Source organism: Egretta garzetta, unplaced genomic scaffold (genome assembly GCF_000687185.1).
Source record: "Egretta garzetta isolate BGI_Z169 unplaced genomic scaffold, ASM68718v1 scaffold497, whole genome shotgun sequence".
NCBI lineage: Eukaryota > Metazoa > Chordata > Aves > Pelecaniformes > Ardeidae > Egretta > Egretta garzetta.
This window is the reverse complement of record NW_009260349.1, coordinates 567557-594237: the sequence shown is the minus strand read 5'-3', so window position 1 is coordinate 594237 and position 26681 is coordinate 567557. Positions and strand designations below refer to the sequence as shown.

Sequence of the window (26681 nt, the reverse complement as noted above, 5' to 3'; positions counted from 1 at the left end):
CCCCTGCGGCCAAAAGGGGTCTCCCAGCCAGAGCATGGCCCATAGCCGGAGCTTATGGCTGTGGCAGAGAGGGCAGTGCGATGTGGGGATTTGGGGACTGATGCCCAGAGGTGCCTGGCAAGGAGGGGAAGAGGCTGCCTGGAGGGAGGGAGGGAGGGAGGGATGCAGCAGCCCAGGCAGGCTGGGCACCTCCTCTCATCTCCCCTCTAGAGCACAGACACCTGGCAGTAGCCTGGCCAAGCTGGTGAGGGACTGGGGGACACTCACCGTGGGGAGCCCCGAGCCCTGCAAGAGCCCCCGGGACTGGTACGAGGCTGCTGCTCCACAGTTCTGGCTCACCCCATGGTGCTACTGGGGACGGGGACGGCTTGGCTGGGTTGCAGCCCATGTAGATGCCTGGCCACGGCAGCGATTCCTTCCTCGGGCTGCAGAATGCTCGCCTCTCCCTCTGCAAGAGCAACACGGCTGGAAAAGGAACAACCACAAACTCCTTCGTCCCCATCGTCCCCGCCCTGGCTCCTGGGGCCTGCTGGTGGGTCAGGACACCCCAGAGCACGCTGGCACAGTGCTGCAAGAATGCACACCCAGAACGGAGCATGGCACGGAGCTGTTTTGGTGGTGCTGGGGAAATGGGAGCGTGGCAAGGAGGAGGCGGCGAGGAAGGCTGGCTTGCAGCACAGCTCTGCCTGCATTTCGCAGCTCCTCCCTCCCAACCAGACCCACTCAGACTCACATCGGATTTTCACCATCCGCAAGCTGTGACCTTTCCCGAAACCCTTGACTTTGGACAGCGTGCCCACGTGCCCCTGCGCAAGCCACCTCCGCTCGCTCCCGGCCCGGGGACCCGCATTCATTTTCACCCAGGATGAGCCACGCTCTGGCTCGGCACCTGCAGATAATCAAAGCCTTTCATTTCTTCAAATCCCATTAAGGTTTTGCAAAAAGAAGCCCCAAGTGGGGCTTAGCATCTGCAGGGCCCTGATAACCATGTGGCAGGTGATGCCTCGCGCCGGCCGACCCGAGGAAGAGCTGCCACGGGGTGTGGGGCTGGCTTCTCCCCCTGGCTCCTTGGAAGGACTCAAATGGGGGATTTTGTCAAAAAAAAAAAAAATAAACCCAAGCCTGAGCGAGCTGCGTAGGAACAGGGAGGGGGACAGCCAGAACCTCGCCACCCTTTACATGATTTTCTGCCTGTGCTACAGCAGCAACGGGGAACAGAGCTCCCGCACCGGGCTCTGGCGCCAAGAACGAGTCAGACGGACCGGCTGCCCGAGGAGGGGAGGAAAGCTCCCGCCGTCCCCGTTTCCAGCGGGGCTTAAGGCACAGGGAGATCAAAGGCTCATCTTCCTGGCTGAGGCAGATTTGTACTTCCCTGTGTGCTTCTCCTTTTTTTAAGACTTCCCCACCTCGGACCCTGTGCTGGACGAGCCCTTTCGCCTGCCAGGCCAGTCCCTGTCTGTGTGTCCTTCTGGGGGAGCAGGGACAAACAACACATTTGGGATCACCACAGCTTTCCCCTCTGCCAGAGATGCTCCTCGGGTGAGGACAAGCTCCAAGTGCAGGCACCAGCTCTTCCCCTCTCCACCCCTGCCCAGAGCAGCCGGCCAGGCTGGGTTTCTCCAGCGATGGGATTTGGGGAAGCTCGGTGGTGACATTTCCCGGCCAGCACAAGAGCAGGAGCCCCTGGCAACTCCCGAGGGGCTTCCTGCACCCCACCAGACCGGGTCCCGCGCAGGCAGGGAGCGCAATGCCCGTCTTTTCATTCATTTATTTCAGTAGATTAGCTGTAGCTGGGGTTTCTAGCACTCGCCTTTAGGACAAGAAGGCACATGGAGCCACGTGCCCTGGGCAGGAAGGCTTGTCCCCTCCCCGGACCCCCCCACGGGTGCTTCTCCGTGCCGGAGAGGGGAGACCGTACGTGCAGTTTGTTGGTAGCACGCCCTTGTGTAACTGCCCGTGTCACCCAGGACTCCCTAATGACTTTGTTTTGAATTGCACGAGAGGTATTTAATCCACGCTGAGATGCAGGATTTCCCAGGATTATTCCCAAGAGTGCACGCGTCGCTCCGCAGCCCTGGATTAGGCTAAACCCATCTGCGGTGACACCTCCCTGGAGAGGGGTGGCTGGGGGCAGCGGGGGGGTCTGGGACCTGGCCACGTACCTTCCCGGTGAAGCCCTGGGCCGGGTCGTGGTGTGTAGCTGTGCCGTGAAGTCTAGGTCGTGTGTGAGTGGTGTCCAACGCTGTACATGTGGACTTTCTAAACTCCTTAATAAAAAAGGAACTCATCGTTAGCTGGCGTGTCGGCGGCCGTGGCGTGGGGACATCTCCAGAGGAACCTGCCCTAGTGACGGCAAAGGGAGCGGCGCTGGACTGCCGCAGCTCCCACCATGCCGCAGGCGACGGCTCCTTCCCCATGCCGGGCTCATGACACTGCATCCCCGGGAACCGGCCCATGGCAGGCTTGGCCTGCCCAAACCACTCTGCAAAACTCCCGAGGAGGGCTGGGGAGACCCGGCGGGGCAGGGACGGGGCAGCGGAGGCTTCCCAGGGCTCCAGGGGCTGCAGCCCAACTCTGCGGACGTCCCCTGGGGACGAGACAGGGGGTGGGAGGTCTCGGTGCCGAGGGGCCCCACTCCCCCCTGCCTGCGCTGATGGGCAGAGCGCCCAGCGATGCCCCTGGCCCCTTCCCCTGAGCCTGCTCTGTCCCAGGCCAGGACAGACCTGGGAGGGGACAGCTGAGTGCCAGGCAGTGGGGACCAGGCTTTAGCACCAGCAGCTGCATGCACTGGCCAAGGATGGGAGAAGCACTGGGGCTTGTGCATGCAGGGCCAGTCCCTGAGCAGGTTTGGGGGTGCAGGGGTCTCTGCCAGTGCCTGTGCACCCCCCACACTTGCACATACATCTGGGACCCCCAACAGCCACATACAACATGCACAAGCCAAGGGGGTGGGGGACACTCGTGCCCCCAGAGCAGACCCTCCCTCCCGCCAGCATCCCCGCCAGCTGCAGTGACTCAAGGCCAGCTCCAGCCTGCACCCAGCCTCTCCTCCAAATGAGGCAGCAAACGAAGGAGGCGCGTTAATCAGCAGCGGTGCCGCGCTCCCATTGTGGCAGCTTGGCCAGCCCCCTCCCCGCCGGGATCCCAGCCTCTGCTCTGTGCGGCCACGCACTCGAGGGGTGACATGGCAATTAGCGCCAGCGGGTATTTAACGGTGGGTGAAGCAGGCTGGCCAGCTCAGTCTGGGCACAGGGCAGCACGGAGCGGGGCCAGGGCAGGCGGCAGCTGGGGCACCAACTCGAGGCGGAGAGGTGAGTCGCTGGTGGCCATCCGTCTGTCTGTCTGTCTGTCTTCCCCCGCGTGCCTGCTTTGCACCCCTGCCTTGACAGGCAGCACAGGCAGCGAGGAGGCAAAGGCTGGTGGGGGGCAGCGAGGGGCAGCGGGCAGGGCCCCCACCAGCACCCCCAGCGTGGGACTCAGTGGCACTGATTGCGGGTGCTGGGAATGTGCTCCCCGCTCCGGCTGCACCCAGCAATTTGGCTGCATGACGGGCAACTGGGTGCGGAAGGGAAGAGTACAGAACAGCGGCGAGGTGCAAAGGAGGCAGGGAGCACCCCAAAGCAGAGCCCATGGGTGGGGGGGTACTGGGGAGGGCAGGCAGGGGCTTGGGCTCAGCTGAGTCTGGCACAGGAGCGAGGACCACCCACAGCAGCCCCCCACCCTGCAAGCACAGGGTAGACACCCTGGCCCCCATCACCAGCAGTGACTTTTAAGGCAAAAACTGCAGAAAAAAAAAAAAAGATAATAAAAAAAAAATCCATTTCCCCTTTCTGAGCCTTTGTGGGAAGAGGAAGGGGAGGCAGAGCAGCCCTGCTTGCGCTCAAGGTCACCCGGGTGCCTGCGGCATTGCCGCACGCGGCCCAGGACCACGCTCCCTCCCGCTCTGCCCTGCTGCCGGCGGGGCACCCCCAAACCCCATAAAGCAGAGGGATGGCGAGCACCTTCCTCCGCACTCGCATTAGCCAGGCACCGCAGGTAGGACCTGCGTGATGGGAAGATAAGGCCGGCTCAGGTGAATGCACTTAAGTCCTCCCCGCAGTGCCTCTCAGCTCCGGAGCCCATCAGCCTGCCCGGCTAATAGCCCACTCAGCCACCCCCATCCGAGCAGAGCCCAGCTCTTGGCTGCAGATGAGGGGAGCAGCTGCAAGGCTGTAATTTGTGAGCAGAGAGGCTAAAGATGAAGGGGAGCAGGTCTGAAGGAGGCAGGGGAAAGGCAGAGGGAGCTCAGACCCCCCCAGCACCCTGGCTGCGGCTGGGTGCCGGGGTGGTGGGTGCTGGGGGGGTTTCTCGCAGGCTGTAGGGGTGGCAGGGCTGGTTTGTGGGTGCTGCAGCAGGGATGGGAGCGTGTGCCAGCTGAGGGCAGCCCTTCTGCAGCCACGCATCCTTGCTGCTGCTTTAGCCACTGCCCAAGGATGCTCCGCACTTTACCGACGCGCCTTTCCCTTCCTCTGCTTCTCCTAGATGAGAGCACCCTACTCGCTGTCCTGCCTCTTCCTCCTGGGCCTGGGGGCCTGCTTCCCTCCCAGCGAGCGGCAGGAGCTGGGAGCCCCCGGGGAAGGGATCCTGCTCAAGCCCAGCTGGCAAGCGGCGGCTGAGGACTTGGGTGCCTGCTGGAGGGCCGGAGCCAAGCGGAGATGCAGCGAGGAGCTGAGCACGCTGCTGGGCATCACCCGGGACCTGCGGGGCTACAGCAAGGAGGGCAGCGGGCAGCGGCTGGGCAGGCGGGGGGGCTCTGAGCTGCGGCCGGTGGGAGGGGAGAAGCGCAGCGGCACACTGGGGAACCTGGCCGAAGAGCTCAACGGCTACAACAGGAAAAAAGGGGGCTTCACCTTCCGCTTCGGGAGATGAGGGCCTGGACTCGACCCCTTGCCTCCTGTGGGTCACCCTGTCCCATCCTTCCTGTCCATCTCACCTAGGTTTGCTCGGACAAAAGGGTATTGGGGGGTTTTGCTGCTGGGATTGCCTTGGGGAGGGGGGACATCGTGTTTGCTCCACTTCCAGCTCTGCCACAGATCTCGCATCCCCATTCCCAGCCAGTGCAATGGAAGAAGAGGAGGGTGCCTTAAAAAGAAGCCACTGCATCCCTTCCCCAGTACAGGCGGCCTTTGCTGGGGCATGGTGCAAGTGCCCTGTGCCAGGTCTCCGGCACCGCGGTGCAGGCAGAGAGCAGGGATGCCAGCCCGGGACAGGCAGAGCTGGCAGGGCCAGGCGTCAAGGCTGGAGGTAGGTGGGCTGAAGGGCTACAGCGGGATCATCCTGGTGGTGCCAGTCCCCTGGGGACTGCCTGTAGCTGCCATCCAGGGCAGGGCTGTCAGGCAGGAGCAGGTCCCTCAGAGCAATCCGTGGAGTCGCAAAGCTGCTGCTCTCCTGCCTATTACAGAAAAGTCCCTCGGGCAGCAAATTCTGCTTAGTGTCAAGATGCCACTTATAAGAGCCAGCTTGCTGCATGCAAACCAGGCCAGAGCAGCAGGTTTTGAGAAAATCTTGTCCTTAGAAATCCCTGGCATGAGCATGGAAACCTGCCCTGGCACCACCAGTCCTGCTGCAGTCCCACCACCCTGCTCACATCCTGACCCCCAGACCTGTCCTCAGGTGCCACCAGAGTCCTTGCAAGGGTGAGATGGTGATGACCGACCTTCGGTGTCCTTGCCACATCACCCCAGCACCTGCCTGAAAGCTGGCCCTTCCCGACCCCCTCCTGGCGCCATCGCCACCTATTCCAGCTGTAGCCTGTGCAGAAACTTGGGTGCAGAGGGGCTGAAACAAGGACCCTTGCACCTACCCGGGGCCACCAACGGGTGCTCAGTGTCCTCCTGCTCTCCAGTCGCCTCTGCCGCCAATGGTGCAGCTTGGGGAATGGCGAGCCCCAAAAGCCAGCACAGCCACGGCTGCGGAGGACAAGCCCCACTCTTCAGCCACTGCCTTCTCCTCCTCTGGGCAGATTTAGCTCTGCCAACGCAACGACGACGTTTGCTTTTGTGCCTGCCACTGCAGGCAGAGATATTAGTAATCAGAGGTCTAACTACCTGGCTTGCAGGCACTAACGGCAAGTTAGACACCTAACGACTGCTAATACTTCATTGCAGGCACAAAAATGAAGCAGGGCAATTATTTGCAAGTGCTAAATTGCACCCTCAAAATCAAAGACCGTGGCAGGACTTGGTTGGGGAGGGGAGGGGGGGGTTTAAGAAAAAAAAAAAAATCAAGCTCCAAGAGGTGCATTGTAATATCCATCAAGCAGACAGACCACTTAATGCAGTGCTGCTGGGGCCAGCACGAGCTGTTCTCGCAGCAGGAGCAGCGTGTCAGCCCCCAGCCGTGGGGCGGCCAGGTCTAGGGGGGAGCAATGGAGGTGCAAGAACAGGATCCTCCGGGGAGCTACACGTGGGTCACAGCCCCACGGGTGCAGAACGGGACGGACTCCAGATTTGCAGGGATGCAGATGGTGCCAGGATTTGGCCCTCACACGAGGATGATGCCAGCTGCGAGAGCGAAGAAGAGGAAGGGCATTTTCCTTCCCCTGCATCTCTGCCGCGGTACCCATCTCGCACCACGGGGACCACAGCGAGCCCAACAAACCCGGTGGCGCTCGGGGTGGCTGAGCCCATGCAGTACCCCCACCCTGGGCACCCCCAAACCCACCTCTGGTCCCTCTCGACTCCCACCCCACCAAAGGCCGCCGGTTCGGGGGACGCAGGCGCAGTGCTCACATCACACAGCAGAGACGGGAGCTTTATCGATGTTTCTATGGCAACATCTCTTTTTTTTTTCCCCCTTTCTTTTGAGTGTTCAAAACCATCAATAAATATGCACTGATCAATTTTACCCTGCGCTGGAGTTGGGGGGAGGGATGGGAGGGAGGAAGGCGAAAGAGTTTTGGAGCAACGCTGGACTAGTGAGGGCCAGTAAATCCCTGGCTTTGCCGTGATGGATCGTTGCAGGGAAAAGTGGCACCGTCTGCTGCGGGAAGGGAAAGGAAAGGAAACCTGCTGAGCGGTGCTGGGCCCAGGGGGCCGCCTGGGCTCCTGCTCTCAGGTCCAGGAGCGGAACGGGGTCAGACCAGTGTGATAAAACCCCACCTACAGCGAGGCTTTGATTGAAGCACAACCACCCTCTGTATAACTTATTTAGAAGTAAAAGCCAGAGCTTCCCACAGCGCTTACCTGGCGGGTGGGAGCGGGCTCAGCCCATATGCCCGGGGGGCTCCTGGATGGCAGCTCCGTGCCAGGGGGGGCAACGCCATCACCTTCTCACCTGCCGGGAGGAAAGAGGCTGCCCCGCAGGCTGCGACGTGGGGCAGGCGAGGGGCTGCAGCACCCCCGGAGCGCCCCTCAGCACGCGTTAGGATGGCTGATGCACTTGGGAAAAGGCAGCTCCCCAGGCTCTTCGTTGTGGCTCCTTGGTGATTGAGGCTGGCGGGGAGGAGGGGGTAAAAGTGAATGGGAAGTAACTGCCTGGAGTCTGGGGGTGCTGTCCGGGAGGAAGGAGTGGGGAACACATCAGGAGCAACCCCCAGGAGGCTGGAAAGCCCATCCCTGCATGCTGGACATGGTGTCTCCTGTCCAGCTCCCATGGGAACCTATGCCCCCTCCCACTTCCTCCCCTCCCAGGTCCCTGTGTGGGGCAGCTCCCAGGGGGACACCCAGACCCCCAACACCTTTGAGAGCCGGAGAGCTCGGAATCCACCCGCACACTGAACCGTAAGGAGCCGGATTCATCGTGGCATGGCCACACCGGTGGCAGAGGGGAGCGTAGGCAAGGCAGGACAACTTGCCTGGAGCACCGGCACCGCCGCCTGCCGTGCAAGCCAGCCCGCAAAGGGATGGCATCAAATAGGCATTGGATTCTCCTACACATGGCCAATGCACCCAGCCAGCAAGGACCGATGCAGACACTTACTCCCTCTATAAACTGCCCCGTTATCCTTCCCTGACCAGGGTACAGCCCTTGTCCTTGCCCCAGCCCCATCTCTGCTTATCTGCTCCATTGCCGTGGGCTGCTCCTCATCTTTGCTCCGTCCCGAGCAGACCTGCAGCGCTACAAACACACACAACGGGAGCAGCTAATCTCAGCAACCCGTGTGGATCCTCTGTAAAGAAAGAACCTGATTTAATCATGTCCAAGGGACTCATGAAGGGGCAAACGCATCATAACTGGGTCACCCAGCGCTGCGGCTTCAGGAGCACAGGTAGGACCTTGATCAGCAGACTGGATGTTAGGCAAACATATAACCTTCAACAGGGGGGCGATTGCTAGGAAAACACTTCAGCGTAGCCTGGTTTGCGGGGAAACGTTCTGCTGAGCTGGATCTACCATTGCAAAACTGCGGAGCAGCACTCCCCTCCCAGGGCAGACAGTTCTCAGCCCAGCCTGAACAGTCAAACGACTTGCAGGGCTGTCCCTAACCCACAGCTTCAGGGGTACCAATGGCAGTGCCAAGGCGTCAGGGCTGATCGGAGCAGCAGGTTGATCCAGGAGCATTTTTTCCAGCAACCCACCCAGGCTGCGGCTCACCCTCGGGACCACGAGTCCATCCCGCTCTGCTGCCAGCCCGCTTGAGCTTGCACGCGTGATGCCGGGAACCCTCTCTCCAGAGGCGACAAGAGCGCTTAGGTACATTTTCCTCTCTTTTCGATCGTGAAAGGATTAATGTCAGCCAAGGAAGAGGCTGTCAGTTGGCCCCCGCTCGTCCCCGGCGGCAGGCAGCACCCCTGCCCACCTGAGAGTGCCGCTGGCCCAGCTCTGCTCCCAAACCAGCCTATTTTTTTTTTTGAGAAAAGGAGTGAGCGTAGAACACCGACCACCTTTTACATCTTGTGACAAGCAACTTCTCAACAAAAGGCAGGATGACATTAAAGGTAAACTTAAAAGAGTGAACATTGTAATTTCAAAGACATGAAAACCAAAACAAAAACACAAACACAGCTATTTTTCCCCCAGAGCACTCTCACTTTCAAGCTCAATAGCCTTGAAAATTGGAGCAATCAAACTGTTAAATGCATCGATCTGTTAAATCAACTCCTACTGTACTCAGCTAAATTTAGCCTTTAATCCCCTCTCTCTCACTCCCAACACTGCGGATCCCAGGGCTTTCCCCAGCCAGGTCAGCCAGCCTCTGCCTTCCCACGACACCAGGGGATGGTCCCTAAGCAAGTAGAGATGGAGATCACCAGGCGTGATGGTATCTAGGGGCAGGTTACACTTCATCCTCCCTCAGCCCACGACTATTCACTGTGCTCAAGTCTTTGTGCTAGAGATGGATACAAAGAGCAGCCTGGACGCTGATCTTTGCTAGGGCCATCGTCACAAACCCACCAGGAACCCCTTGTAGCCCTGCGCGCACATTCACCGGCCACCTTTGCCGAAACGCAGCCCGAGCCTTGCCAAGGGCAGGCCATTAATTGCATTTATACTTGCCAACGGCATCCTCCTGCTCCTCTTCTCAACTTCTTCAGGCTCATTTAGAAGCGGCCCAATGCAGTCGCTGTCACAGCAAGCCAAGGGTTCTGATGAACCTCGTTCCCGTGGCCCAGGAGCGAGCGGTTCCCTCTGCCAGGACTGAGAGATTTCACCAGCCCTCGTCAGGGGGATCAGAAATTGGGCCAACTGGGTTATAACCCTAAAACACTACTGAGGAACCGTGGGACCTCAGGCACACCACTCGCTGTCATCTGCCCTTGTTCCCTTCTCATCCTTCTTCAGTCCTTAGCATCGTCACTAACCAAGGCGATTTGTCATTTTAGAGGCTGCTTAGTGCCTGGATACCTCCCTCCCTCAAGATCTGCTGGAAAGGCCAAAGGTAGTCTGAAAACAGAAAATAAGGGTGGATGCCCAGAAATGGGGGAGGGAACAGCCAGAACCGTCTGAGGAGAGAAACTCACAGCTTGTTTCATAGCAGAGGAGGAGGAAAAAACAGCAGCAGCGGAATTACAGAATACAAACAATTAGCAAGATGGAAAGTTTAAAGTCCAATCTCGAACTTAAAGCTCATTGAAGGCAACAGCGAAGTCTTTGCTTCAGAAGAGGTGATGACCCAGAGGTCTTTACTCTGTGCATCTTTTTTCTCTCCTGACTTTTCAGAGCCAAATCAAAAGGACGTGCAAAGGTGCTGCTGCCCGGCTCTGACCAGCCCGCTGCGCCGAAGGGCCCCAGTCAACCGCCCCAACAAGGAACCCCTCCTTTCGGACACGGAGTCTAAAGGGACGTAACTGGGTTTGAAAAGCCTTGGTAACAGACAAACACGGGTTTTCCTCAACATTGATTTATTTTTAAATATACTACGCAAGAGAGACTGGAATAAAAAATAAATCAAAAAAATGAAAAATAGAGAAAGAGAGGAGGAAGAATTGAAAGTCGTGTACAGAAATAATCTGTACTGGACCAAATTAAAGGGGAAACAACCCCCTTAAGTATCACAGAGATGAAGGACAGAGCTATTTACACACCGTAAAAAAGACAAGTCTACAAAAGTGTGTAATAACAAGATACAAATGTATAATATAGTGGCACAATATGTTATCAAAGTAAAAACAGTACCTCCAGGAAAGAGACAGTCCAAGGGTTGTGGGATTTTTTTTTTCTTTTTCCCTTACATTTTTCAAGGCAGCCTGTGGCAAAGTGTGTTTTTTCTTTTGAACATTTGTCATGTGGTAAGTCATGGCTGTTTGTGAGGGCGAGAAGTGGCGTGAACACACACGAGTGAACTACTAGAGATCATATACAAACAAACAGTTCCAAAGAGAACAGCATAAAATACAATTGAAGGCAATTAGTGTTTAAGATACACAAGAGGGGTCACGAGAGTTACAGGGGAACAGGACATGGAAAATGCTTTTTTTTTCATGTTTGGAACTGTTAAGAGGAGTTAAATTGCACTGTTAATAGCCCTAAACCTTGTTCTTTCACTATTGTCACAAGTCACAGTTAGTTCCCAGTCGTGTTGCATTAGTTGGGAAGGTCACAGGACCTCAGAAAGGAAGCCCAGGAGTCCTGCTGTCAGCGTTTTGTGGCACTCTCCTCGGGAGATGCACCCAAGAGGTGTGTCTGCAGTCTTCACAGATCCTTGTTTGATGCTGGATGGAACCACACCGGCATGAAGGTAGTGATGGTTTTAACCCCAAAGTACTGGCATTTGAGCTCTTCGCATGGAGTTAGCACTGGCACGGAAAAGGAGGCACCACAGCCCCTCAAAGCACGGGTCTCTAACGGAGCGCAGAAGCCGGGTCCCATCTCCACTCACAGAACAAAAAAGCCTGGAAATTCAACTAGAGAAACAGCAGTTCTCGCCCATCTGCGCTGCGCAAGCTCAGCTGAAACAACTGCTGGAGGCACAGTGGTATCTCTGAACTCATCCTAAGCGGCATCTCCCCTTGCTGTGGCCCTCCTGTCTTTCAGGGAGCGATGCCTTGCTCAGCACCAGCACATACCACTCCCAGACCTGCTCTGCAGCCCTGCACCCCAAATGTCAGCCCCATTAACGTTAGACATCGCGAGAGTGCGACAGCAACATCCTTCTTCAGACCTTCTCCAAGTCCTTTTTCGTTACCAAGGGAGATCCACAAACAGGCTCCTGTGCCACCACATTAGCGGGTGCTGTCTGCAACATTTTGAACCCAAGCAATTCATTTGGGCTCAACAACATTGAGAAATTGCTGAAAACACAGAACTGAAGGGCAGCAGGCGGAGTCATAGGAAAAATTTGGGTAAACATCACTTGTAGCATTCTGTCATTAAAAAAACCCTTACATTAACAATTTTCCCCCCTCCCCTCCCAAGTGCCAAATCCGTTGCATTAATGTCAGGTAAATGTCAGACTCGGGACAGGAATAGGTGCTGCACCTCTCCCAAGAAAGGCAGTGGGTATATTGCTATTCAAACACTCATCCTTGCATACAGTGGGGCAGAGGGAGGGGACAAAAATGCAGTAGAAAGCCCTCCTGAGGAGGATGGCATCTCAGTGTCCATCAGTCTGGCTTCAGTCTTAACGGTCTGTCCAGAACAATAAAATATTAATAAAAAGGCATGGTGTGACATCAGCATTTAGACTTGTAGTCCACAAGGCAAGAAGAACTCCACAGATAAGACGATTACGAGTATATGAAACACAGGGAATCTGAGTTGAGAGGCTGGAAGTGCCTCCTGAACACAGCCCTGCCCTTCGGAGCTGGGGCATTCGTTCACAGTCTGTGTCTTTCGCACAGCCCTAACCTGAACGCCCCGGTCCTTTGTCAGTCCACACATGTTACTCTCTCCACAGTTGGCTTTGGCCCTTTGTGATTTTTTTAAAATTTTTTTCTAACCTGGCTTCTGCTACCTCTGAACAATGTCGCTGATTTCTTTCACCGAACTGAGAAGTTTGCTAAAGTCCTGGGTGGCTGCAGGACCACTGCCAGCTGTGGCTGGGCAGATCTGAAGCTCCCGAAGGTTATTCTCCAGCTTATTGATGGCCTCCCGAAAGGCAAATTTGTTCCTCATCTGCTGAATGGAGTCCACGTAGCTCACGCAGAAGGTGTAGAGGTTCTTGCCAGCCTCCAAGACAGCACTGTGGCTTGCCATTTGTTCAGAGTTCTTGCTGATGGCGATCCGTAAAGCCTCAGTGCTTTCCAACACCACCCCTTTAGTGATGGTGCCGCTGGCGATCCTCTCTGGGGGCTGCCGGGTCTTCCGCAGCGAGACCCTGGTGGATATGAGAGGGATGAACGCTGTAGATGATGGCTGGTCCCCGCCTGGGGCAGAAGGTACAGATGAGGAAGAGGCAACTGGGGTTGCTGTGCTCATCAGCAGCTTTGTAGAGGACTGTGGCTTTGGTACAGAGGGGATCCCCAGCTTTTTCACACCTTCCCCTGACTGGTTTGGCTTGACAGCATCACTGCTCGCAGCATCTGCAACCTGAGTCAACTGTTTGGATTTGGGCCCAGACACCACATCTGCTGCTGCTTCATGGCTGGGACTGTGAGAAACCTTCCCAGGCTTGCCAATGGAGGATGAAGACAGCGGAAGCGGAGGGGCCGGTTTCAGCTTCGATAACTTCCCTTTGTCCTTCCCTGCTGACTCAGAGGTCTGCTTGAGCCTCCTCAGTCGCGGCTCCTCAGATGAAGCCTTGCTGGCACCCACGAACCCAGCAGGATTGGGCTTGGCAGCAGAACCTTGGTCCATCGTCACAGTGGTACCTAAGGCACTGGATTTGACTCCATCGTCCTTGTGGAGCACGCTGGAAGAAGGAGGGGCAGCAGGTTGCCTACGGCCAAGTTTTGGTGTCAGAGTGGGAGGGCTGGAGCCAGGGCTCGACTCTGCGTCTTTGAACACGTCATCAGTGGTCTCTTCATTTTTCTTAAGCAGCCGTGGAGGAGGGGTCACTGTTCCCCTGACAGCAATGTCAGTCTTGGCCTCGTTTGCCCGCTTCCGAGGCAGTGCTGGCTTTTCACTTTTGTGTCCCCCAAAAGTGGAGGAATCAAACTGTCGCCCTGTGGACTGCAAATCCCGAGGCAGAGTCACAGATTTCCACTCTGTGTCTTTTGCTCCATGGGGCACACAGGAGGCTGAGCAGGACCTTAAGAAACGCTTGCTGGAGTTGGAACTACTCTCCTCTTCACCAGCCACCCCTCGACTGCTGCTCATCGTGCTGGACTTCTTCCGTAAGTGGGGAGATAAGAATCCAGAGTTCCCAGCGACAACCCCGTTGGTGACGCCAGCCCCGTTGCTTGGGCTCTGAAACTTGGAGGGGTCAGCTGTGTCTGCGGGGGGTGCAATGAAAGCTCCATTGCCAGCATCCCTGCACTCCTCCTCCCCACCCACGCGGCGGTCCGAGTGGCCATCCATCTCTCTGAAGGAACTGCTCCGTTTCGGAGGGGTAGGGGCAGTCTTCTTCTTCTTCTTGATAAGGGCACTGAAGAGGTTATGCTTTTTGTCTTTCGGAAGCAGCCTCTCATCTTCATTCAAACTGCTCTCCAGGGCCACCCTCTCCTTCCGTGGGAGCAAGGGAGAAATAGCAGGTTCGTGATCCAGAGGGTCTGCAAGGGAAAGAAGAGAGTCTACTGAGCAACAGCCAGAATAATCAGTTTTCTTCCAGGATCAAACCACTGCAGCACCTCAAAAAGGTTCAGATTCTGTGAAGAGAGACAACATCAGACCAGGAGCAAGGCAAGTACAGCCTGGACTGAACATGATCCCTAATCCTGCATACATTCATTTCTGAGGTGGCCTCTACAGGACTCAGCTGCCAAACAACTCTCCCTGTAGGCTTCCGATTTAAACAGCAACATACAAACACAAAATGTTTATGTTCAGATTCCCGCCCTCACATCTGGAGACTTGTCTAAACTTCACACTGTGAAAAAGATAAATATTAAGAGGCCTTTGCTTTAGTCCCTGTGCTGTTGCTGTCTCTTGAATAGCTGACCCTCTGAATTAATAAGACTCCTCTGTAACCCTCTTCCATCCCCAGTCTCCTTGTTCATTTAATTCTGATACTCCTAACCTCCTTCCTGATGTCATCCTTTGTGGGAAATGGAAATAACTTTTTCACAAGCAGAAATCGAGATGCCCTTTGATAGGTGAACACTTCAGGTTGTCCCACCATGAAGATGGCCAGCTTCGTGCAATGATGGAGGAAGGTGGCAGTAACAGCCTCCTTCAGCAGCATTGCTCCAGAAAGAAGTGATGGAGTGACCATTTCTCCGCTTACAAGAGGTATTTAAAAATGAATAGTGGTTTATAATAAATTTATACAGAGTTCTGAAGGTCTCTGTATTTGACTGACAGGGGGTCTCATTCCCAGGCCAGGCACTCGGATGGCATTCTAATTCAAAAGAGGAATGCCTTCGGGGCAGCATATACATTTACAGCTCGAGCAGGCAGTAACCAGGGAGATGAAGCAGTCATAGGGGAAAAGGAGGATGCTTCTTAGTCATGTACTGGTGATCACCACGCTACGGGTAGGATTTTGGTTGAGGAAGGGATTTTGGTTGAGGAGAGAGAATCTGAAGAAAAATAGTTGTGTACTTTGAAAAGACAGCACACTTCCACAGGACCACGTGCAGTTCAACCATTCCCACACAAGTGATGGGGACCTGGACAACCAGAAGAGCTCCTCTTGCAGCACTTCGGGAGGCCATGGCCTTGCTGTGTTTAGACACAGTGGAGCTGTGGAGATCCAGAGAAAACCAGCAGCTTGCGCTGAGGATCAGCTTCCAGCTGCCGGACTTGCTATGGAAACACTGACAATTGAAAGGGAAACTGCAATAAAACTTTAATGCGAAATATTTTCTTTTACAATAAAGAGTGAAATGATTCCCAGCATAATGTTAAAATCATATTATTCTTGCTGCACTTGAATCTCTCAAAGCCCTTAAGTATTTAAATGAAGTTATTTTACTTCAAAGCTTGTAATACCAGGCAATTACATTTCCTATACATGGTAAATAACCTTCCTTTCTAAGTCACCGATACTTTCTTTTTCCAACATTTTACATCCTCTCTTTTCTTCCCCCTTTTGTCTAGATGTACGTACATCTGCTACTGAAATATGTACTACTGAGTGAATTTGACATTACACAAGAAAGGTCAGTCACATGAATCGTTAGAGAAGGCACCCACAGCAGGAGCTGGGAAAAAAACACTGCATTTTGTTTTACCTCATTCTTTTTCAAACGAACTAGATACCAATCTACTGTATACATTCCATGTTTTTCCACTGCTTTTATTACCTCAGAATTCAAGGTAAATTCTTGAAGAAACTGATTGAAAGAGAGTTTAATTTCATGGAAGATTCTGTAAATACCTCTTCGTCCCTTGCTAAAATTGTATTTGGTACCTGCCAAGAGTAATGCTCTTCAGTGCTGCAAGCACAAACCTGGTAGGATGAACAGTGACGAAACCTCCCTTATGGGGCTTGCTAAACCCAAGCAATCGTTCTGCTTTAAATTATGCAGTGTGGTAGTGTAAAGTGGTTTGAACACAGCAGATTATCCAGCACTCAGATGCACTGGGAGATCCCACTGATAGCTCCTACCAGGGAATGGGAAGAGGATATGATCAGAGAGCTCCATACTCAGGCTCTGGTCTACAGGGAGCTGCAGGCAACAGCCATTAAGTTAAAAGAACTCCTAGGGCTTCTCTAAGCAACGGCAGGTAGAGCGCCAATCCCTCAGCCAGTTAAGGATTCACAGTCCCAGCTGCTCTGTGTGTGTGTATCTGGTCCCAAGATTAACAACTTACCTTTGCAAAAAATAATAAAAAGAGTTCTGAACCCAGCAAAGCAAACGCAGCAGCCTGTCACCCAGAAACACAATACTGGTACAGAGGGATGGCACCTGTTATTAGACACAGCTTTTCCTAGGTGAAGACCTGGAGCCGGACATGTATTTTGTTTTCCTCTGTATTTCCTGAAGGAATAATGACTTTAATTAAAACCTACCGCATTCTCCCTGGCCTCGAGCATGGGTAGTCTCCAAGCCCTCGTTGGCATCTTTGCTTTCAGCAGCTCTCCTTGATGTTCGTGTTTTGGTTGGTAACTCTGGGGCCTGGAGGAAATTGCTTACTACACTCCTCATGCCCTTCTTTCCCAGTTCCTTCTCCACCTCTGCAATGCACAGAAGAAAATCACTACAATCAACAGAAGATAAAGCTATTGTGCTGTTCATACTTAATAGTGCAAAAGAAAAGCAAACAACACAGAGTAGAGGTTCCTTGAAGCTGTTCAGCCATTTGGCCCTTTAAAATCAGATGCGTGCCCATGCACAGAAAAAGCCCGCATGTAAACGCACCTTTGCTTTCTACGCTGTTTACACCAGGCAGTCTAACCTAGGACTGAGCTTCACTGCAAAGCAGCCTATGCAAAACGTGCAGAATTAGGGATGCAGTTGGCCCTTTTCCCATCCCTGGAATTGCCATTCCCAGAGGGACCCAAACCTACCATCCGATATGCTGGATTCCTGAAACATCGTTTCAAAGGCCTGATGGATCTCAGCAAAGGAGGGTCTGTCAGAAGGGCTCCACTGCCAGCCTGCAAAAACAACACCACTCAAAACTTCCCTCCAGCTTTAGACGCCAGGAGCAGCTAGCAGTCGCAGTTCCTTTTTGATAAAATGGGTGAGATAAAATAATGACATGGAAGCCTCATTTGAAGGGTGCTGAGTATCTGCAACCACCACTGAACCAAAGTAATGCTGGAAAAAAATGTATCACACTAAGACACGTACCAAAAGGCCACAGTGGAAAAGTAACAGCCAGTCCCTTAAGAAGCCTAATGAAGCTCCTTAGAGCACAAGCTTTTCTTTAAATTGTCAGGAAAAAGGAGACAAAGAAAACACTGAGCTGAACAACAAATCTCTCCCCCCGGCCTATGTGCTCCCAGTAGAGAATGGCTAGTTTCATAGCATGCTCATCCTCTGGGGAAAGCAGTTTTAACCAAACGCTTCTATACAGCATTGCACCTTCACTGGAACTGGCAGGGGGTTGCTCATGCCTCGCTGTATGTGGCCAGATCCTACCACTTTTACTGCACCTCTGCAGAGCTAAAAAGCAGCATTTGCAGGGCTGAGGAACACTTACATGCTCTCATGAGCTCATAAACTTTCTCAGGACAGCCTTCGGGGCGCTCCATACGGTAGTCTTTCTCCAACAGCTCATAGACTTGAGACAGGTCAATCCCAGGGTAAGGGGACATGCCATAGGTCGCAATTTCCCACAGCAGAACACCAAAGGCTGCAGTGGAGGGAAAAAACAAAACAAAACAAATCAACACAAACCAAATAAGCTTTATTTTCATCTTAAATTTGAGAGGATGTTTAGTGGGAGTGGTCACTGAACAGTGCTGCACACTTAAACCAGCTCTGGGTGGCTCAGATCCCATGCTCAGCAGCAGCTTAAACGTTAAAGAAGCGTAACAAGCCTCTTCGTCAGCACAGACAAGTGTCCTGCGATATGACAGGGTAGAATTAGACTAATTTTCAATGTATCAGTTGTCTCAAACCTGAACGCCTTGAGATCCTTCAAGTCCTATTAAAGGCACAATTAAGAGACTTCACAGTGGATTAGCTGAAACCGTTTCACTGCTGCACTGCAGTCTCTCCCTCAGTTTGACAGCTCCTCTCATCTGCAGCCTCTCCCTAGAGGACTCGCACATTTTAATAGCTCAGTGTTTTTGGGGTGCCCTTGTTTAGCTGCAGCATGGTCTAGAGGGGAAACCTGGGAGGCAGCGGTGAGAAGGAAGTTTCAGCAGTTGCTACCAACAAGACAGGGTGAGGGCGAGACATTTTGGTCCCAGGGAAAGCAGAACAGGAAAAGGGAGAGCACAAAAAAAAGGTCTTGGAACAGGCGAGGCATTCAAGTCCCCGAAGTCGATGGGGATGCAGGTCAGCAGCAGGGTCAGGCAGCTAACCCAGGAGTCGGGCACACAGAATAGGCTCAACACCAGTTCAACAACCTGCATGTAATTAGTTCAGTCACCCTATTCTGTTCTTAACCTGAAGAGAAAGCGATTACAATTCTGCATAAGTAAGGGAATCACATCACATTACATGGTAACACCACCAAGGGCAATTTACTTTAGACATTTCTGTGCACAATTTTCTTTGATTGCTGTCTTGAGGCAGTGAGGTGAAAGCGTCTAAACTCTGGCATGCCCAGCAGCAGCCGTGGCCTCTGGGGACGGCCGGCTTGCTCTAATCAGATCCCCAAGTCCACTGCCACGACTCTCACTACACAAGGTTACGTTAACCCTAATTAAAGACACCCAATACTCCTTTTGGATCTTTCCTCCCCCAGTACTCTACTATTTAAATGCAACAGGGATCCTGCAGCCACCACAGCGGTACAGCAACATCCTTGACTGTGGCAGATACCTGGCAGCAGCCACCACCATCCCGTGCAAGTCCAAAGCAGAAGAAACACCTTGGTCAGCAATCACATACTCCTTGGGAGGCTGTTTTGGGTTTTCCTCCCCTGTCTATAAAACATTTTGCATCAGCCATCTACCTAAAAGTGTCTTCAAAATAACGCCTTTCTCTGCAGTTTCCCCAAAACTCCAGAAAACTTCATCCCTGCTTGACTACTATCTGTTGTCTTATATAGAGAAGATGCTCAGGATAACATTTTCCAAGTGCCTTTGGGACCACGTCCCACAAACTTCTATCTCGTGTCACTGGGCACTTTTGACAATTTGACCAACAGCTATGGCAGAGATATAAAACCCAAAGAAAGGCTGATAAAAAGTACAATGAGATTTTCTGAGGTCAGATTTGATAGAATGTAGCTCCATTTAGCAAAGCCTACTCTTATCACCAGCACCTCAGGGCTTTTCAATAACCATTTGTCATCAAATTTTCCCTCATCTCATTCCAAAGATTATTCTTTTAAAATGCAGAAAGACGAGCTTGGAGCTATCACTAGACAGATAAATTCATAATTTTTTTTTTTTTTTTTAAAACATAAAATGAACCAGATTCTCACTTTCCTCCTTGAAGTAATTAGAAAGTTCCTGGCTATATAACAACAGATCACTTCACAGTCCCGTGCCAAATCTCTATGAAGGCAGTAGTGTCGGTGACCTCCAGCCCCATTTCATACATGTCTATAAACACTACAGTGTCCCCTATTTTCATACTCGCCAATGATTCAAACCCATAAAGTCAGGTCGGCATCCTCAGTGCTCCACTCAAAGACTGCCTTAGCAGAGATTAGCTCCTGCACTCTGACAAGCTCATAGAACAATATGGCTCAAACCAGGGAATGTGCTCCCTCCCGAAATGTTTCACCATGTCCTCATTTCACAGCCCTGGAAAAGACGACTATAATCTGCATTAATTCGTACATGCAAATTCTTACCCCAGACGTCAGATTTAATGGAGAACTTGTTGTAGGCCAGGCTTTCTGGTGCAGTCCACTTGATGGGGAATTTTGCTCCAGCGTGGGCAGTGTATGTGTCGCCTGTCATTAGCCTGCTCAGGCCAAAGTCTGCCACCTTCACCAAGTGGTTCTCCCCTACAAGGCAGTTTCTGGCAGCAAGGTCCCTAAAAACGAGAACAAAAATAGGCAATGAGAAGTCCTTACCATCTCACTTTTAGCAATAGCAAGGAAACCTGCTGTTCCCAAAGAAACCTGGGCCTGCGTGTGATTATTTTGATCAGAGTATTACACAGAAATTATGTAGTTATACACATACATGTAAGAGGGAAAGTTATTTTCCGTTCCGGCTTTCTAAGACTGTCATCCAAACTTTTTTTTTTTTTTTAATTTGAAGTGAAAGCTTCAAGAAGCCCCCTCACTTTCAATAAAAGCTGCCACCCTCAGGATAAAAATAATTTAAAGAAATGTCAGTGCTCAAGTTATCAATAGCTGAGGATGAGCACTGAATAAACGAAGTCTCAATGCCTCACTTCTTGCCCACCTCTCTAGCACTTCGGTCACCCCAGCCAACACCAGTCACTCTCCAGAACTCCTTTTCCAGTCCTTGCTCAAGCACCAAGCTTAGCTCCCAGCTATGCTCTTCTTCCTCCCAACTGTATCACATTTTAAAACACAACTTTTTCATACCGTGTTTTGGCCTTCTCAAACCTGTTGTAGCCTCTGCTATCAGTGCTTACATTTTTAAAGGACCGGGCAATAAGCAAATTAAGCTTTTCCTTCATGTTTTTTCACCTGCCTCCACCCTGGCAGGTGAGAGATGTGCATGTCACATTTCCCATTTCCCTGGCTCGTACGTGCTGTTAGCGCCCTTCATGAGCATAAAAATGTAAAGCACAGAAGTGTATTTCTCCTAATATTAGGTTTCGTTAAAGACACTCTTCCAGATTATGTCACATTGAACTAAAAATTGATTCTACCAGAAAGCTCGAGTGAGATCTTTAGATAGGAGGCAGACACTGCTGTTTCTTTTGCTTGTCCGCTCAATCAGAATAAATTAAAAAAAAAAGTACGTCTTACTAGATGCCCATTAAATTTTCACAGTGTTTTTGAATATACCTTCTTATCAATTCCGATTACTACAATGTGTGTCTAAATAAAAGCTCCTCTTCATAATCAAATTCCTCCTCCTTCCTGATTCATTAAATGAGGTCACAGCGCAACATTTGAATCCATGGATGTGAATTGTGACAACACTCTTAAAATAATTGGGTAGGTGGGTATGGGGGTGGCTGATAAGGAAAAACGCTACTATTTATTTTAGATAAATGGGTCATCAGAAATAAGAGGAAATTAAATGAACGGGAGAGCAGACAAATGGGATTCACACAAAGCAGTTTTTAAAGTTCACTTCCTACAGGTTGAAGGGATGAGATACTTTCAACAGAGCAAATCAAAGCTGGAAATTTTAATTTGCAGCATCACCGTTCACTTTATTGACTGACAGAAGCATTTAAACAGGCCTTTCAGGCAGCAAAGGCAATGCATGACTTAGAGGAACACCTAGAACTTTACACACGATCTTCATATTTGTCTCTATGAAAAAACATGTGCTAATTTCATATTCCAGTTAATTGGGCAGGAAAGGTCACGCTATGGCACAGAGAGCATCTTGTATAAAGCTCAGCAACTCTCAAACCTTCGCGCAGGATGTGTCATTATATTGCTAGGAGGCCATTTCTACAGATGAAGAATGCAAAGCTCTAGCCATAATTGCAGCACACTTAAAGGTCAGAGTCTCTGAGACTTTTAAGACTGCTGAGATGCTTATTAAAGTGAATACGCAATCCAGACAATAGCGGGAAACAATCCCTACAGAGGACAGAAAAAAAGGTGAAGCAAACAAGAAAGAACATGGGATAAGAGGGTGGCTTTGCTGTGAGCACCTGCACGCATCCAGCAGCAACAGCTGCAGCAGTTTTTAATGGCTGTTAGAAGCAAGGAAGAGCAGTAGCTTATCCGGTCCATTAAGAGCCCGTTACTTGGGGAAGCATTTACATTTAAGGCCCTTGTCCAAAATATAGAAGCACTGGTATGTCTTTCACCTGCATCTACTTCAAAGGTAAGAGAAAAACACTGAGAGAAAAACAATTAGGAGACCATCCTATAGACAGGTTAATGTACTGTATCAGAATACCACACACTAGTGTGTTAAATATAGGACACCAACTGCATCTGAGTCAATGCCCTGATAACCTGAAAGGCAAGAAAATAAACCAAGGGGTGTTTTGTGCTCGAGATTCAGGGGTGCTCACTGTCCTTCCTACCTGTGAATGAAGTTTTTCTTCTCCAGGTACTCCATGGCTGAGGAGATCTGAGTTGCCATGTACAGCAGCACCACAGCATTCACCTCCTGCCGGTTACACTCCCGCAGATAATCCAACAGATTCCCATATGTCATGAACTCCGTAATGATGTAGAAAGGAGGCTCCCGTGTGCACACCCCTAGGGACCGACACAGGGTTTACAGTGAATGTTTGAGAATACCAGTGGATCTTCAGGTTTTGTCCTCTAGGGCAATTTCTACCTCCAGAAGGTAGAAATATGGGGCTCACAGAAAGAATGAGTTCTGCCTGGAACTGGTTAATAGAGGGTTTTAATTTCCTGCTTCAAGCTCTGGCAACTTAAACATTAGGGAGAAGAGATCATTAAAAATCATGTATTAGTGGTACAAATTGTGAATTTTGCCAGACAATAAGTGTCTGTATTTAAAGCCTTGGTATGGTAAGCAGCTTATCTGCTCCTTAACATCCATATCACTGCACAAGGGTTTAGTTCAAATCCCTCTGCTTGGTATTTATCACTTACCTAATAATTGCACCAAGTTCGGATGCTTGATCTCCTTCATTACTGCAGCTTCTTTCAAGAACTCTTCCACCTCCATGGTATCCTCCTGCAGAACAATGGTAAAGCTTTGGTGAGGACAGCGTGCACAAAGGAGGAACAGATTTTTGTATGAGGACACAAAAAGAACTGCAAAGTGACAACATAAGTCACAGTTCTTTCAAGGTAATTTTTTCCCTGTAGCCACATCACAATGCCAGGGAGTTAGAAGCGTTGGGTTTTTTTGTAGGATTTAAAAAATATATATATTTTTATCATTCTTATTCTAACGGAGCTTTTTGGGGCAAGAAAATCCATATCCCTTTTGTGAAGAACCTCTCACAGGACCACTCAGGAGTTGAAAAGGAAAAATGTGCTTGTTCCTAACAGAAAAAAAAGATAACATGAAATAAAAAGTACTGAAAAGAAACGAAACAAGAATGAACATAAAAGGAAGGACATGCCATAATCAAATGCTTGAGAAGCTGCTGAAATGCGGGCCCCCAGTTTCGCTGGGTAGGAGCAAGAAATCCCCCCCTTTCAGACAGGGAGGCATGGCCGATGGCAGCCACTCCATAATTGAAAGCCCGAGGTTTCACAGATTTCATTTCTGGCATTTAGATCCTGACCCATGACGTAACTGTTCCGGGCAGACGTGTCACTACCTATTTGCTGAACGCCATAAAGTTGCTTGGCACAACACAAAACCGAGGAAGATACAATCTTGCTCAAAAGACATATTTTCTGAAGCAAATATGCCCCAAATGGCTGAAAGGTCATTTCATAGTGGTGCAAAAATACAGATCTATTCCTAAAGCAACGTTTCTTTCTATATCCATATTTTTTTTCATTGGTGGATTAATGTTGACAGGCTACATGGATGAAGTGTTTTAAGGAAGGATTGGAAAGGATTTACTGCTGCTGGTGAGAATGATAACAGCGGGCTGCTGCTGTAAGATCCAGCCAGCTCTCTGCTTTGCAGTTAGCAATGAGAACCTTTTTCAAACACTTTCATTCAATCATTTACTATTCGTTGCCAATTAGCTTGATTGGCAGCTGTGATTTGCTGAACACACTCTGTCAAAACTAATAGCCCCAAGGTCCTTGTGAGCAGAACCTTAAACTGCTTTCTTTGGCAAAGGAAACTGGGTTAATAATCCAGGTTACAAAATTACCCTACATACGCATTTATCTTACGCACGCTATACAAACTCTGAAAGGTTGCTCCTTGGCATAGCTGTTCCACTGTTTTAAATCTCTTACCTCTCAGTGACCAAATTAATAGGAAGGACGCATACAGAGAACTACGGTAACAATGATTTCTCTGAAAATCTGATCTCACGCAAAGGACCAAGCTTAACCAGCTTCCATCTTCCACTGTACAAAACCATGGAAGAAATAAAACAGTTCTGGCTGCACAATATTTTCCTAGCAGAGCAGAGGACCATGACATGGCATTAAGGTACAGCAGTGTTGCATGTTGCCTAATTTAAAACACAGGCTTCTCTGCTGGGAAAAAAAAAAATTTAAAAAAAGGGGAAAAAAAAAAAAAAAAAAGAAGAGGCAGTCCTAATGGATGCAGGCTCGAGGTGTGCAGTAAGAAATGTGCTGAGCTGACCAGCTCACAACACTTCAGCCATTAAATGGCCCTCATGGGGAACAAGCTTTGGCCACAGCCACAGCAGGCTCCAACGCTACGCAGGTCACGAAGCACCACTCCCAGTTCCTGCAGCCACTGCCTACCTCGTGCCCCTTTCCACCAACATCAGGTGTAAAACCACAAATTCAGAGTGTGTCATGTTATGATAACAGACCCTTATAAACACCGACGTGTCCTGTGCGACTCGCTGAGCTTCCAACGATATATTTTAATGGGAAACATCTAAGCACCAAAACATTGTCTGGCACTTCCCAGCTAAATGCAGCTGAGGAACAGGGTGTGCTGCTTTGATTGCCTTCTTGCGTGATCGAGTGTTTGGTGCCAGCTATGAGCTACGTTTAGACGCTTGATAGAAAACCAAACAACAAATGGATGTTTGTAAGCATTGCTGTTCAAAAAGAAGTTGGAACAATTCTTTTTTTCCCTCCTAGTTTTCCCTCCCCTTTATCCTTCTCATAGAGATATCTGGAGTAAACAGGGAAGGAACAAGAAGAGCCATATAAAGTTTTGAAAAATACTCTCTCAGAGGAAAATAAAGTGAGTCATTTGAGCGTTGGTGCAGAAGCTGCGGAGGGCTTGTTTTCCCCAGCAGAACTGGGATATAAATGTGATTTTAAAATGTTTCCCAAAACTTTGAAGAAAGCTATAATCCCACCTGTCAGGCAGCAGACTGATGGATTTAAGGAAGGTAGATCACAAATTTGCTTTTAAGGATGGTTTTAGTGTGCATAATTGCAGGTTGGAGTGTTTCTTAACTCTCCTCTTGGTTATTCTTACATTCCCCAGTGGAACGTGCTGCTCCATACTACATTATGAACCGCTTTTAGTCATGTTTCATTAAATATTTATTTGATATATTTGAAACATCCGTGGTCTGTATTAAGGTTTCTCCTTACGCACAAATAGATTTTATGGGATAGCACACAATTTGCCTTTGTTGATGGGTTTTAGAGAGAAGAGAATGAAAGCAAAACCCCCAGTTTGGAGCAAAATGAGAAGTCTGAAGATGTCGGGCATCCTCACACTGCAACCAGAAGCAGGAAAGGAGATGTTACAGCAAACAACGTGCCAGGAAATAACTGGTCTCTCCTTTTCACTATAAACTATAAACTTTCACAACCTGCTCACATCCCAGCTCCCAGCTGCATTGCAATGCTCCCGAGTAAGCCCTGCGGTCCCCAGGATCCGAGTAGGGATAACACTAGGTGTCACTCGCTCCCTGTGCAAGCAGGCACTTGGACTCTCCTCCGCTGGGAAGCAGCAACAGGAATCTCCAGAGTACAAAAAAAGGCCAAAATGAAAATACTTTCCGCAACCATAGCAACCCAGAAATACCGAGGTAGCCACTGCTCAAAGCGTAAGGAAGAAATATTGTCCTCAAATCAAGGAAACGTTCTTCCCCTGACACTAAGGCATCTACACAGTTCTCTGCACTTCAAAATTTCCATTGCAAAAACCAAAAAGAAACAAACCAAAAACCCTGTTCTGTTTGTTTCTGCGAGACCAAACCACATCCCCATTGGAGGAAGGAGAACATGGTGTCAAGTTAGCATAAACTCTTATTAAGCAATCAAATGCAATGTGTGTGGATGCTGCCAGAAGATCTCAAGACATTTTTATAAACATAAATGAATTAAACAATGACCTTATGAACTCAGAGCATTATTTGCATTTCAAGAGACAAGGAAACCAAGACACAGAAATCAGGGAGCAGAGCCAGAAACAGAACTGATTATCCAGTTCCTCATTAAAAACACTTAGGAATTTTAATATATTTTAGCTTGAATACACTTTTCCTCCTCTTGTATCTTTTCATAAGAAGCAGCTGTGAACAATTGCTTAAGACTTCCAGGTACACAGGGAGCTTGTATTTTGGGAAAGATGCCACATGAGACAGAAAATCAAAACATGTAAATCCTCCCCGAAGCACAGCCTTTGAATTTTATGTTGCCTGATTCACAATCCACAATTTTCCTTAATACACCAGCTTGTGTTAGTGTGTTGATCCATGAACAGCTCACCTTTGCCACACCCTGAATGTGAGACATCATGGCACTATTTACATTTCTAAGGTTTCATCTGTTCTAAAGTGAAAATTACACTGTTATCGTCCTCCTTTCTTTAGTTACAAGCGTTTTAGGTATCACGTAAAACCATAATAGGATTAAGTTCTTTCAGAAACACTCTATTCCAAGCCTACAGCACAGAAAGGGTGGGTCGTCACCGACCCAGACTA

At 50.4% G+C, this 26681-nt stretch overlaps 3 protein-coding genes across 3 annotated transcripts in view; 2 read left to right on the top strand and 1 right to left on the bottom strand.

Annotated features, from left to right (window-relative positions):
• FIBCD1 (fibrinogen C domain containing 1) overlaps window positions 1–2430 on the top strand; it is a 16345-nt gene extending 13915 nt beyond the window's left edge. Inside the window, exons 6-7 of the mRNA XM_035898238.1 lie at window positions 1397–1539; window positions 2281–2430. Coding sequence (XP_035754131.1) covers window positions 1397–1539; window positions 2281–2430 — 293 coding nt within the window. The remainder of the gene's footprint in view (window positions 1–1396; window positions 1540–2280) is intronic.
• A 2091-nt stretch (window positions 2431–4521) lies between these two features.
• Window positions 4522–4908, top strand: LOC104129819 (pyroglutamylated RFamide peptide). Its single transcript, XM_009642790.1, has one exon. The coding sequence runs from the start codon at window positions 4522–4524 to the stop codon at window positions 4906–4908; it is 387 nt and encodes a 128-aa protein (XP_009641085.1).
• A 5839-nt stretch (window positions 4909–10747) lies between these two features.
• The window catches only part of ABL1 (ABL proto-oncogene 1, non-receptor tyrosine kinase), an 84731-nt gene continuing 68797 nt past the window's right edge, over window positions 10748–26681 (bottom strand). The window contains exons 5-11 of the mRNA XM_009642785.2: window positions 22771–22855; window positions 22230–22407; window positions 19885–20069; window positions 17611–17763; window positions 16973–17062; window positions 16475–16639; window positions 10748–14069 (exon numbers count right to left, since the gene is read on the bottom strand). Of these exons, the coding sequence (XP_009641080.1) occupies window positions 12370–14069; window positions 16475–16639; window positions 16973–17062; window positions 17611–17763; window positions 19885–20069; window positions 22230–22407; window positions 22771–22855 (2556 nt within the window). The 3' untranslated portion in view covers window positions 10748–12369. The remainder of the gene's footprint in view (window positions 14070–16474; window positions 16640–16972; window positions 17063–17610; window positions 17764–19884; window positions 20070–22229; window positions 22408–22770; window positions 22856–26681) is intronic.

Excerpts from the sequence above, each read along its gene's own strand:
- LOC104129819 (XM_009642790.1), top strand. The coding sequence starts at position 4,522 with ATGAGAGCACCCTACTCGCTGTCCTGCCTCTTCCTCCTGGGCCTGGGG.